Here is a 13,953-nt window from a genome sequence, read left to right as displayed (position 1 = left end):
CGAGACTCTTCAGGCTTATTTAGGGAACACTGGCACCCCCTTCCCCGTGGGGGGCAGGAACTGCCAATGAGAGTGAGCCTACTTTCGGGCTGCAGCTCACCTGACAGCAGCATGGGGTCCTTGTCCACAGACTTGCGCACCTGGTCAGATTCCCCTGTCAAGGAGCTTTCATCGATCTTGAGGTCATTTCCCTGGATAAAGAGGCCATCAGCAGGGAGGAGATCACCTGATGAGAGGAAGGTCAAGGGAGTCAGCAGGGTCTCAGGTGGCTGGAGAGGCTAGACTATTCCCTTAAAGTTATGGTTATAGGAGAAGGCTCACCAATGGCAATAAGCTGCCTAGAGCTCCCAGGGTGCAAGAACCAAGATGGTGTCCATCACAGGCCAATAGGCAGCTGAAGACTGGAACCAAGGCGAATGGTACAAGGCCTAGAGGTCTGCAGCTGGGCCCAACAACAATCCTAGCTCCAGTGGGCATATTCTTTAGTTTATTAAGTGGTTCTCTTGGTCTTGTGTGGTTTTGAGGCCTAGTTTTCTCAATGACTCATTCTCTCATTTCAATTATGATTTGAGGAATTTTGGAAGGGACTAATCCATTTTGGCTAGGCAGAGGAGACTTCAGGATAGGCACATTTTCCAGGGAAAGCAAGCCCCTGAGGGTTGAATGAGAAGGGGTATACTCCAATTCTCCCCCATCTTCTATCTCTACTTTCCCAAGGACATAGCTCATCTAAACCCCTTTGGCACCAGCCTGTCCACTTTCTTCATGGTAGTATCACAGGCTTAGAATGTTCACTCATTTATGTCCACTCCTCATTATACCCTCTCTAGCCCAACAACCATCTATCAATAGTCAAATCAGGGACAGGAAGCTGATTTTATCTCATAAACCTATTCTGAGTATTAGTAGTCCATGGAGGGTTGTGTTAGGGGCTTCTGAGGCTGTACCTAGGTGCTGAGCTGTGATTGATTAGTAATGTCTGCTATAGGTCCAGGTATTTAGTGGTACATGTGCCATGCATTTCTCATTTCTGAGTTAAATTGATTCTGAAATTCTACTCTCTCCAGAAAGTAGCCTTCTACTTCCAAAAGATCTCAGAAGACATCATGGCTTGGGATCAGCCTTCAGGGACCCACCCTTTCCCTAGGCCAGCCTCTTGGGGTCTGCTTGGACTGTTCCACCTCTGTCCAGAGGTCAGCTCTAGTACCTGGCTCTGTGGTTGGGACACTTACCATATTTGATTTGAGCGATGTCCCCAACCACAATCTCAGCCACAGGGATCTGGACCACCTGGTTAGCCCGGACCACGGTAAACTTCTGCTCCTGCTCAATGCGGCTCTGCAGGCCCCGGAATTGCTTCTCTTTGCTCCAGTCATTGAAGGCCGTGACCAGGACCACACAGATGACTGAGAGGAGGATGGCAGCCCCCTCGATCCAGCCTGCCTCTGCCTCCCCTTCATCCTCTGCCCCAGCCTGGGCCGTGGCGCATCCTGCAGAGAGCAGAAGGAAGCAGGTGGGGTGGGGTCATCTAGGCAAAAGGGGTCTTGTGAGCCTGGCTTTCAATCCCAGCTCTGCCAAGCCAAAAATATTGATAATCAGATAATCACAATCCATTTATTTAATGCATCTGGGTGCCAAGCCCTGTGCAAAGTGCTTCACACAAATCATATCAGAGCACTTATTCTTCCCATTTTTCAGATGTGGAAGCTGAGGCTTCTTAGAGAGGCCAAGTGCCTTGCCTAAGCTAGGACGGGAAAGTGGGGAGCTAGGGTATCTGGCTCAGAGCTTACTGTCTTAGCTACTTTGGTTTTCTGCCTTTATTCTAGCTGTGAAATTTTGGGTAAATGACTTCACCTCTCAACCTTAGTTTTCTTATCTGTAAAATAGGAAGAATATCCTTATTTTGGGGACCACTGTGATGGCTGAAATTGGATGAAGTGAGTTCCATGGCATCTCTAGTACAGACCTGGCACAAAGGAGAGGCTTATTAACAAGAAAAGAAAAAGGGAGGATGGAGAAGAATGGGTTCAATCAATATTGCGCCTGCTTTAGGGTCTAAAAGGCAGTTTTGTTGATGTCCTTTCCTTCCATTCTCCCAGCAACCATGAGGCAGGTCTCTAGGCTGGGGGGTGGGAACACAGAACTGGATCTGCTCTCTAACACTCTCTAACAAGCTAGTTCTAATCCCACTGATGTTCCTGTACAACCCTGGGTAAGTCACTGCCCTCCCTGAGCTACAGCATCCTCATCTGCAAAATGCAGGTCACTGAGACCACCTTCTGGGCTCAAGGAGAAGAAGGTGAAAGCTCCAGCTTGTGCTTGGCCACAGGAGGGTCTTCCTTGCACCTTGTTGGATTTGAGGATACCCACATTCCATCCGAGTCACTGGTGTGACCTACAGTGATCCTGCACCCCACATACTTCCCTCATTGAACCTCCCCCAGTCTGGGACCTCAAATTCCTTGAGGCCTGCCAGGCCCACCATGTGAAAAAGAGAAAGAAAAACACCACACACATTTAATGCAAAGGCCTCAGACTTGAAGGCAGGTCCTGGTCACACGGTGCTGAATGCTAGGGCCTTTCCAAGCCCTTTGACGCATTCTGTCTCCTGCTTCCCCACCAGGATCCAGACAGTGAGCAGAATCGCTTCTGTTAACAGGTGAGGAAACTGAGGCCCAGAGAGGTGAGGTAACACAGCCAAGGTGATTGCTGTCGCCAGGACTACCTCCTTTTTTCCTTTGAGGGTAGAGTAAGAGGGCTAGAAAACAGCCCTTTCCATGTCTGACCATCCACTCCTGGAAAAGTCAGAGTAGTTTTCTTCCATGGGGTCTGGGAAGGGGACTAAACTATTTATAAGATCTACTATAAGCCAAGCATTAACTTAAAGAGGGAAGCAGTTCAGTAGGGGCAGCAACTCACCTGGAGTCTCACACAGCAAGCAGATCTGGAGTTTGAATCCAGGCCTGGGCCTAGAATCTGACACTGGACCTGTCTTGCCCACTGTCCCTGAGTCTAGCGCCCCCCACTCCCTGGCACAAACTGGCCTCATGTGGAAAAGTAGAAAATATTTCCATAAACCTATGGCTGAACATCTGGAAGTCTAATTCAACCCCAAGGAAGAGAAAGCAGCAGTTTTAAGAGACCCCGACAGGAGCATCTGGGAAAGCCAGGGGTCAGAAACAACATGACAAGAAGGCCAAGTGGCACCAGCTCCCAGCTCCCAGGAGGTTCCAAGCTCAGCTGGTGCGTCCAGCCTGGGGATGGCGTCGAATCACTGTGACCCGGCAGCATATGTCACTGGAAAGTTCCACGTCTTTCACTGAACTAATCGTTCCTTGCAGGCTGGTTAATCACATCATTGCACGGGGCTCTCAAAGTTACTTTTCCCACTCCCTGCTTTGGGAATTTAAAGTCTAACTGGACAAGCCTTTGGTGGTAATGATATAATCGTGCTGATGATAACTGACATTGGGCCAGCCCTGAGTTCAAATCCCAGCTGTGCTACCTAAGTGCTGAGTGCCCATGAGCTAGCTACTGAAGCCCTTTGCCTTGGTTTTTCGTCTGCAGGATGTGGGTAGGCAGGTGCTCCCTCCGAGGTGGCTGAGAGGGCTGAGGGTGAGCCTTTACGTGAAGCAGCCACCGCAGGGAGCACACAGCAAGGGCTCAGTTAAAGCTGCTGCTCCCTGCTGCCCAGCGCTTGGCACACATTGCTGCACTCGAGTCCACAGTCAGCCTGAACAGAGCCTCAAGCCCCGTGTTACAGCGGGACCCAGATGTGTTTCAGACTGGGCTGCCTCTCTACGACCATGAATGACACCAATAAAACCTCCCAAACTGGAAAACACAGGTGAACCTTGCTAAACAGAAACCCAATACACAGAAATGCATTCTCTTGGACTCCGGGGGTGATTTGAGTTATGGAGCCCAGTGCTTCACTTTACAGGCCTTTTGTTAACCCTGCCTCTCCTACATACTCTGTACACAGGAAGGCTGCTCTTTCCCTGTTGTGTGCTTTGTCAATGGGCCCCCCATTAGTTACCAAGGCATTTAGGACACTTAAGAGACAGCTCAGGACAATGGAAAGCCTCAGGTTCTAGAACTGGAAAGACCTGGCTTCAAACTCCAGGCTATGCTGTGTGACCAAGCATAAGTAACTTGGCCTCTTTGAGCATCAGTTTGGACAGCTGTAAAGTGAGATGACCCCAGGGACTTTGTGAGCCCTGGACCTAGTAAGGGGTTGGCACATGGCACACGATAAACATTGGTCCTCTCCTGCTTTTCATGAGCTGCTCCTCTTGGACTGGCTTCTGGAAAGCAAGGCTCAGTAGCTGAGGGGGATTCACAGGATGTTGCCTTGACTCTCAGCCCTGCCTGCTGTCCTTGCTGACTCCATATCATGAGTCCTCTGGGCCCTGAGGGCACTCACTATACCAGCAAAAGCCCCTTAGCTTTTATCTACTTCTGAGAGCTGTCTGATGGTTACATGCTGCCTTGGAATGGCCAGAAAGTGGGGGTGTGGGTCTCTGGGTTAGGTCTCTAGCTATCGGGAGGCTCTGGACCCTGGGAACAACTTCTGCTGCCCCTGGTGCAATTAGGGAAAAGGTGCAGGAAGGGGAAGGAAGAGGGGGGTGGGCAGACCTTGCTGAGATCTCCTCTGGGGCCCCCTTGGACTGGGGCAGGGACAGGATCTAAAGACCGTGATCACAGACTCTAAGGAAACTGCAGCTGCTTTCCATGGACCTGGAGTTTTCTAGGGTGTGGCCTCTCACTCTGTGTGACCTTGGGGAACCCTCGTGGCCTTTCTGGGCCTCCCTCTGCTTGTTAACCAGTAAAATGGGGAAGCTACCTCCTAGGTGGTTACCAGGGCCTGGCGCGAATAAGTGCCCTCAAAACTGGTTAAGCCACAAACATTTTCTAAGCACCTACTATGTGCCTGTTACTTTGCTGACACTCTGGCACTAGGGGTGCTGTTAGAGTCAGGGAGTTGAGAGCACTGAATGTACCAATCTCAGCCCTGCCACAAATATACTGGGTTACTTCTGACAAGTGTCTGGAGATCTCTGAGCCAAGAAAGAAAACAGGGAAGGGTTGTAGATGCTGCAAGACATTCTGCAGCCTGTTAGTCCATCACTAGCATCATTTTTTACAGAACTGATGAAGCCTGTATCTGACTTGGCATGGGGGTGGTTCTGGCAACATAGATAGTCAGAGCTCAGAGCTCAGCTCAGGGCCTGGGTATTGGGGAGGCATAATTATCATCACGAAGTTCAGGAATTTCACTTTGTGGGGCTAGAGAGTGCACAGCTGCCCTCACTGACCCAGAGTGGGTCTGCACTAGTGTCTCAGCTGGAGGGAGGGAGGGGCGGTGAAAAGAACTAGAAGACTTGGGTTTCAAATCCAGCCCTACTGCGTATAAGTTGTGTAGCCTCAGGCAAGTCCTTTCCTATTTGGAGTCTTGGCTTCTACTTCTTGAAGATGAAGGTGATTGCAGCCATCTGTTTGAGCAGCTCTGGGGAGGAGGCTCCCTGTCATACACTGGAATCCCTATGTGTGCTCCCACTGCACCCCCCCCCCCACCAACACCTGCCCTCTGGGTTCTAATCTTGCACCGAATTGGGTCACATGAGGTTACTCACTCAGCTGGCACTGCCTCAACCCTGTCTCTTTTTGAGGGACAGGAGGGTTCAGACACCAGAATGTCTCTTTCTGAGTCATGGTTCTGTGCTTCCTAGAATGTGATGGAGCAAGTAATTTCCTATCTCAGGGTCTTGGTCTCCTGGATAATAATAGCACCTACCCACAGGGTTGTTGGAGGATCAAATGAACTTGTACCATAAAAGCTCTCTGCTAGTGGTGGCTATAAGTAGAGTAAGAACAATTGTTATGTTTTTGTGTTGCACCTTTGGCACTGTTCAAGTCTTATTCAAGTAACTATGTACACTCTTCTGCATTTTCTATAAAATGTCTGCAAAGAATGCTGCCCATTATTCATCTCTTATAATGTCCTATGCGATAGTACATCCGAGAATTCATTGTCAAGGGACATGTTATTGTCCTAAAAAACTGTTTTTCCTCTTGTTTATAACTTGAGTTATGCAAATCATACTAATTCTCTTTCTGCCTTGGCTTCCAGGAAGCTCAAAATCAAATTTATATCCAAATCATAGTAGCAAACATAGTTGGTTTATCTGCTTCCATGCCTTTTCAGTCTGGCTTTATATTTGACCTTACATTATGAGATATGTCATTCTTATGTGTTTAAACCCTCTTTGGAAAGAAGTCACACAGAAAAAAAAATCAACTTGGTAATATTATGTAAAATTAATACAGTTGACCTAAGAGACCTAGTTATCTGGTTTCCTGGGTGACCTGGGTTGGGAAGAGAAGCGGGGGAACAGGTGTTCGGAGAACCTTAGAGCCCACCTCTGCATTCGGGGAAATAAGGCTCATATAGTTATTTCTTACATGTCATTCTTTTTTCATTTGCTTGCCTGAAGCAGCAAACCTACTATGATAACCTATTTATGCAGCATCTTCAAAGAAAACATCAAGTCATAATTAATAACAAAGTGTTTATAATATCCTATTAATGAAAATCAGATTATAAAAATCAAACAAAATAATATTATCTTATGTGATCCCATATATCCCATAGTGTGTGTGTATATCTGTGTGTCTATCTGTCATACAGGGTTAAAAGACTTTGCCATCATAAAGGAAAGCAGTCATTGAGTTGCTAAATGTCTAGCCCTGAGCAGATGCTCATTTTCTGGAATTAAAGGTTGGGTGGAGGTCTAGGTTTTCCATTAGGAGTCCTAAGTCCTGACTTTGAAAAGAGTGGGTTTGCTCCAGAACCCTCTCAAAGTGAATAGATGGTGCTTCCTTTGCCCACGGAGCAGTGTCCCCACTCAGACCTGGAACAGAGTTCAAGATGCCCTCTAGAGACAGCCTCCTCCCGTGGGGACCTGTATTCAGCATCAGCCCCCACAATGTGTGCATCACACCGATCCCTCCCCAGGCTGGGGACATGCAAGGAAAGGAGCGGCACACAGACTCAGTCCTCACACAAGGCAAGATGCAAAGGATGAGATGCAAAGGATGAGACGCAAGACAAAGAAGCAGGGAAGGAAGCCCGGGGCAGCCACAGCCGTGGCAGCAGCAGGACCAGCACCTATTGGGCGCCTGCTACGTGCGGGGCTGTCAGACACTGCCCGCATGTCCCTTCATCACCTCCTCACAATAACCCTTCCGTGTTGGACCACTTGCCCTATTTTACAGATGAAGAATCTGAGGATCAGATAAGGAAAGTGATTTGCTTAAGGTCACAAGCTGAGAAGTGATGGACACAGGATTCTAACCCGGTGTGGGGGTTGGGGGCTGACTTCAGAAATGGTGTCTTCAACCATTTTCTTCTCTTTCCACACTTAGTGGGGAGAGCGTTAATGGAGGAGAATGGTTTTCTTGAGGCAAAACTTCCCATCCTTATCTTCTAGGACAAAGGTTTGCAAACTTTTTTTTTTAAAGGCCAGATAGTAAATATTTAAGGCCTTGTAGGCTGTCTACTCTTTGTTGCAGCTACTCAATTCTGCCTTTATAGTAAAAAGGCAGCCAAAGACAATATGAAAAAAAAATGGGAGTGTTCCAATAAAACCTTATTTTTACACAATGAAATATAAATTTCATATAAATGTCACATGTCCCAAAATAGTATTATTTTGATTTTTTCCAGCCATTAAAAAATGTAAAAACCAAATGTAGTTCATTGGACATACAAAAACAGAAAGTGAGCTCAATTTGGCACATGGGCTGCAGTTTGCAACCCCTGTCCTAGAATACTCGGCGCATAAATCTTTTTCATAGTTGCATGCTTCAAGGAGTGAGTGTCTTGGGGTTCCAAGGGGAAGCCTGGCTGTGGAGCTGAAGGGGGTCCCTCAGAGGCTGGAGCACCCAGAGGCCAGGGGACCTGAGCGGGATCTCTGAATGGGGCTGAAGCACTATCAAATCAAAGAGTGTGAATGCAGGCCACCAGGTAAGCAATCTGGGGGCTTTGTCTCCAGATGTGACAGTGCAGAGCCCTCAGAGAGCAGTCTGGACATATGTCCGGAGTCACCCTCACTTGGACTCCGTCCAACAGAATGAGACTTTCTTAGGGAGGGGCCTGGGCAGCAGTTTTTCTAACAAGCTCCATTGCAAAACCTAAGGACTCTTTATTAGCTGGGTGACCTCAAGCAATTACGTCTCTGGGCCTTGGTTCTCTTGTCTTTAAAATGGGCATAATCATGGACCCTACCACATGGGGTTGTTAGGAGAACAACATCTTAGCCCAGAGCTTGGTATGCTTAAAAAATGATTACTATAATTTTCACTACTGTTGGTCCAGCCCTTGCATTTCACCCATGAGAATACTGGGGGAGAAGGTTTGAGCCTGGGGTTCGGCTTGACCACTGATTAGCTGTGGGTGAGGCCCTGCCCCTTGGGCCTCTGGTTCCTCACCTGGAAGGAGCGGGGGTCGTTAGCCTTGAGTGCCCTCTGTTGCAGGGAGAGGAGTGGGGGGTCCGAGGGCCCCTTGTCTTACCTTCATTGCTCTCGCCAGGCGGGTGGTAGAAGGAAAGCCCCAAGGAGATGATGGCCGCGATTTCCAGGATGATCAACGTCACATCTTGCAGCGCTTCCCACACGAGCTGCAGGAAGGTTTTTGGCTTCTTTGGAGGTATAAAGTTTTGTCCAAAAATCTGCTTTCTCTTTTCCAGGTCTGGAGCGGTGCCTGGCAAACCTGTGGACAGAGGGCACAGAGGTTGGCCTGGAGTGCCCAGGAGAGACACACACATCCCCAGAACTGTCCCCAGTGGGTCTGGCCACATGGCAAGGGGTGGAGAGAAGGAAAAACAAAGCAGGAAACTTGCAGGCACCAGCCAGTAACTTAGTGCCCTAAGTTCCCCAGAATCTTTGAATGTGACGTTATTTGGGAAAATGGTCTTTGTAGCTATAATTAAAGATCTTGAGATGAGATCACTGGAATTATCCAGATAGGCCCTAAATCCAATGACAAGAGTCCTTGCAGGAGACCCAAGAGAAGACACAGACACAGAAGGAAGAAGGCCTTGTGGAGATGGAGGTAGAGATTGGAGTGACGCAGCCACCGGCTAAGGGAAGCCCAGAGCCAACAGAGACTGGAAGATCAGGGAATGGAACGTTCCCTAGAACTTCGGAGGGAGCATTGCCCTGTTGACACCTTGATTTCAGACTTCTGGGCTTCAGAACTGTGAGAGAGTAGATTTCTCTTGTTCAAAGCCATCCAGTTTGTAGTCATTTGTACGGCAGCCATAGGAAGAGGGTATCCACCATCATGCCCACCTTGCACCCACACCCTTATGCCTGCTTTGCACTTGCCCACCCTGTTGAGCACTGACTTGGAAGCTTCTACCTGGGATAGAATTCCAGACTGTGTTCTTAGCTCTCCGAGCTTCTGTGCCTTCCTCTGCAATTGGGATGGTAGGCATACATAACTCATGGGTGCTTATGAGCATCTCATGAGATAACTCGCACTCAACAAGTGTTGAGTGTTGAGCACCTACTATGTGCCTGGCATTGTTATGGACACTGGGATAGGGTGTCAAACAGACAGATTGCATACTCCAAGGAGCTGACCCCCAGTAGACAAATACTACATGCTCGAGTGGTGCCTGGGGGTGGAAGATGCTCAACTGATGCTAGTAGTTATAGCCCCACCTTATCTCAGGAATATTTGTGCCTTAGAACAGGCTCCTGGAACAGAAACCACTCACAGTGAAAATTCAGGTGTGTAACAGAGGCTAGATCCAGGGGAAGGGACCAGCTTTACTGTCTATTGGGCCCCTTTGAAGGTGAGTGCTTCCACTTGCTTCTCTCTTTCCTTTGATGCTAATCTGTGTCACCTCAAGCCACTGGTGTCATTTAATTTTCCCCTAAATAGTGCCGGGACCCACTTCCTGCCTTGCTCATGCTGTTCAGCGATCCAGGAAGCCAGCGAGCTTCCATCTACACTGGTGGCCGGTCCTCTAGGATCCTCTGCTGAGAAGCTCTCCCTTCCACCCCAGGCAGACTGCATCCTCCTGCTGTCACCTCTAGCACAGCCTGGACCACAGCGGGGCTTACCTGTTTTCTGACTTGTGTCCTTTCTGCTCCTTGGTGAAAAGACCAGTGTGATTCCTTCCCTAAGGGTCTGAGGCTAACCAACCACCTTAGAATCCTCCCACCCACTGGATGCAGGTGACATGCTCCAGCATTATGAGCCTGCCCTGGGGCGTCATGGTGGAAAAAGCAATGGTTCCCTGCAGCTGAGCAATGTCACTCCTGTCCCTGAGGCCAGCCCAACCACTGCTCATCTGTGGTTTAATGAAGACAGCTGGCGGTGGACAAGGAGGGGAGGGAGAGAGACACCCGCCTTATCAGACCCCTGGCCTCAGTCCACTGATGAGAGGGGCTCCAGAAAGATCACCAGAACAGCACCATTATGGGCATGCTAGTGTTAGAGCCATGGAACGTTCTGCTGCTACAGTTATGGGAGCATGTGGTCGAATGTCACACATGGGATTCTAACAGTCTGTCATTTGTTGGCTCATTCATCCATTCTTTCATTCAATGCATGTTTCTTGAACCTCCACTGTGAGGCCAGCCTGGTGCTGGGTGCTAGGGAGAGTGATGTGAAGGGAACAGTCCAGTGGCTCACAGATACAAGAACTCTGTGGTTCTGGAGTCCAGCCGTCTATGGCTTAAGTGTACAGGGAGACGAGCATGTCCCCATTTGGGACTTAGGTGCTGAGCCTCCTCTGACGCTGACAATGAGGCCGCCATCAGTAGCTTCCAAGAGCAGACTGGCTGAGACCCTGCAGGATAGCCTGGGGATGGCTGCTGAACCCACCTTGCCTGTTAGTGTGGGTAAGCTCTGGAGAGCCAATGTCTTGCCTGTGCACTGAGAGTGAGAGATCCCAGAGCTGGTTTATGCTCATTGTATAGATGAGGAGACTGAAGCCTTCCTGAGACCAAGCTGCTGCCTTGGTGCAGCTCCTAGGCCCTGGGAGCACAGGCTAGCCCTGTTCTAATCACACAAGATGTAGTATGAGTCTAGGAAGTGCAGGAAGGTTCGTCGTCTTTCCTCCTTCGTTCAATTCTATTCATAGCCAATGTCTGAATCCTCCCGCCTGGGCTTCATTCCTTCAACTAAAAGCTCTAGTTCCTTTGGGTTCCCTGAGGGGAAAGCCATACTCAGTTCTGGATACCATGGTGTGAATGGGTTTTAGGCTTTTTCTTGGGTGTGGGTTTTGATAAAGGAAGGAAGGGAAAACTCAAGAGGGTGGTAGGGAAGGGGGCTAGGGCCAGTCAACATTGGCCTGTTGCAGCAGTTTGCTGTGACACTGGCCACCCAGTTTCTTTCTCTAAGACCCAGTTTCCACATCTTGACAATAGGGAAGTTCAATAGGATAAGCGAGCCCTAAGAATCCAGAATTCCCAGGTCTGCAGACCCTGAAGTGGTCCTGCTGGGGTCTGTTCACATTTTGGGGCTCCTCATGAGGTTTGGTATAAGTAAATAAAGAGCTTCACTAAGAAGTTTTGTGGGGTGGGGTCAGCCCATTTCTTGGGCCCTCCTGATTGACTCAGATAGGCGAATTGCTGAATCTCCTGAGGGTCTATGATTCAGACGTTCTGGAGTTACAGTGTGACCTGTGGAACGTATGGGTGTTCTTTAGTTCTGGGAATCTGACCATGGCTCAGGGACAACGAGATCCTGGATTCCGGGACAGAGCAGAGGGCAAGGGTTGCAAATTTGAATAGCTGTGAGGGCCAGCAAGGTTTTGTGAGTAAAGGAGGTGGCGGGGGTTGGAAGGAGAGACAACAGAGAGTGGTAGAGACTGGGGCAAATGAAGAATCTCAGCTATTCTAACGGGGGAAGCTATTTCTCAGCTCCTATGGGGGAATGTGAGCCTGTGTGGCAGATTTTTTTGACCCCCTAAGAGGACAGGGACACCTAGAATTTGATGTAAAATCTTTCCAGTATAAACATTCGGGCCAAAAACAACACATCTGTAGCTGGATCTGGCCCCCAGGTTGCTAGTTTGAGACCACCAAGGCTATGGGTTGGGAAGGGGGAGGAGGCTGGAAGTGTGAGGGGACAGAGAAGAACAGCCTCTCCATCACTTCCTCCTCTCTTCTAGGCTGCTCCCTCCCTAGAACCAAGCCCTACTCCACACAGACTTCTGTAGCTCCTCTGTTTTTCAGAAATAACAGCTCACAGAATAAAAATATTTGTGTGTTCTGCTAGGGTTGTTTCCATGGTAGAAATTGTTAGGCAGTTTCCACAACAAAACCCCAGTATCCAAATCCAAGATGGGACCTCAAGTGTTGAGGCTCATATGGGGCAGCTGAGCTGGCAGATGGTGGCCGGGATGGCTTGCTCCCCTCTTTCTCAGAGGAAGGTGGGCTGAGCTGGAGCTGGGGTTTGGGTTCAGATGTCATGGGTTCAAATCCTAGTTCTGAGTAATTCTGGGTAAGTGACTCTTAGTGCCTCAGTTTACCCATCTGTAAAATGTGGACAACAGCAGGGCCTACTTGACAGGGCCTGGTGAGGCTTTAGCAGGATGTCTCGTGTAAGAGCTGCCTTGTCTGGCACCAGGTGGGGATATCGTAATGTTATTTTCCAGTTTTAGGTGGAGTGAGTCGTTCATTAACTACCTCCTGGAGGACGAAGACTGGACAGGTGGGATTTCAATAAGATGAGGAGGAGGGCAGTCAAGGTGAGGACAGGCACAGCAGATGGGCTGTGTGACCAAAGACAAGCCAGTTCTCTTCTCTGGGCCTCAGTTTCCCCACATGTGACATGAAGGATTGGCTTGGCTGGAAGCTGGTAGCTCTGATGCCTTGTATCCAAAGACAGTATTTTGAGGACCTACAGGTGGGATCATCGTAACTCTTTCCAGGAGTGGAATCACATAGTCTACCTGCCTTCTGGCTGAAAATGAACATGTCTCACTTGGGGAGCAGAAGTAACCAAGGCTGGTGTGAGAGACAAATGGCACTGGAGGATCAAGTTAGATAAGAAGCATCTCACCATTCAGCATATTAAAAATTAATACACTCCATCAAATATTGCTGGACAAGGCTAGTCAGGCCCTAAAAATTCAGAAACACAGATGCCTGAGAATTGATATTGGATGCTGTGTGGGGTTGTGTATTTTTAATTGAGTTTCTTTTTGTGCAAGAGGCAGAGGGCAGAGCACTGGGTGAGGAGTCAGGTTTGTGGATGAACTTGGGTCAGTTGTTTTACCCTTCAGAGACTCAGTTTTGTCATCAACAAAATGGGAGCAAAATAACCCCCAGACTGTGGTGAGCCATACAGAGGGAAATGTGTGTGAATGCTCTCCAAACTGCAAAGGTGTGGTAAAGGTGCTTTACAGTAATAAATACTCCATCCAGCATTTGGAGTCAGAATGTGGATGTTCTATAGTATTTATTACACAAAAGGAGAAAGCTAAGGGTGGAGTAGGGGGTGTGTATCTTTGGTGGTAAAGAAATCATTTGTTGTAATGCCTCCTGGTTGTTCCTGCATATTTGAAGAATCCTTACCCCAAAGTTCATCACTATCTAGCCTTCCCGGACACAAACTGTATCCCCTCCCCAGCCCTCCAGCTTTTAAGCCTTTGCCTCTGCCAGTTCCCTAATTCCTCTGAAACGCCTTCCTCTCTTTTCTTAGCCATTTTGGATCCAGCCTTAAGTTCTACAAATGGTAGCCTTGGGCCATCAGAGGGGTTTTGTTTGGTTGCCACTGTGTTTTAAACAAATGGAAATTTGTCACAAACATGAAAAACTCTTGCTATTCCACAAAAACATCCTGACATCTGGCTCGAGGGCATGAGCATGGACCTCTGGGAGCTGGAAATTGTGATAAAGTTCTCTGACCTGAACACTGGTCCCACCTTG

At 48.7% G+C, this 13,953-nt stretch overlaps 1 protein-coding gene across 10 annotated transcripts in view; it reads right to left on the bottom strand.

Moving 5' to 3' along the window:
- ATP2B2 (ATPase plasma membrane Ca2+ transporting 2) overlaps positions 1–13,953 on the bottom strand; it is a 516,257-nt gene that overhangs the window by 108,167 nt on the left and 394,137 nt on the right. For all 10 annotated transcript variants that reach the window (XM_066244337.1, XM_066244328.1, XM_066244329.1 and 7 more), the window contains 3 exons: positions 8,576–8,773; positions 1,233–1,490; positions 101–226 (listed from right to left, as the gene is read on the bottom strand). In XM_066244337.1, the coding sequence (XP_066100434.1) occupies positions 101–226; positions 1,233–1,490; positions 8,576–8,773 (582 nt within the window). The remainder of the gene's footprint in view (positions 1–100; positions 227–1,232; positions 1,491–8,575; positions 8,774–13,953) is intronic.

Source organism: Saccopteryx bilineata, chromosome 10 (assembly GCF_036850765.1).
Source record: "Saccopteryx bilineata isolate mSacBil1 chromosome 10, mSacBil1_pri_phased_curated, whole genome shotgun sequence".
In the NCBI taxonomy this organism is placed as follows: Eukaryota; Metazoa; Chordata; class Mammalia; order Chiroptera; family Emballonuridae; genus Saccopteryx; species Saccopteryx bilineata.
Note: the sequence above shows the minus strand (reverse complement) of the source record. Positions and strands in the feature narration are given on the sequence as shown.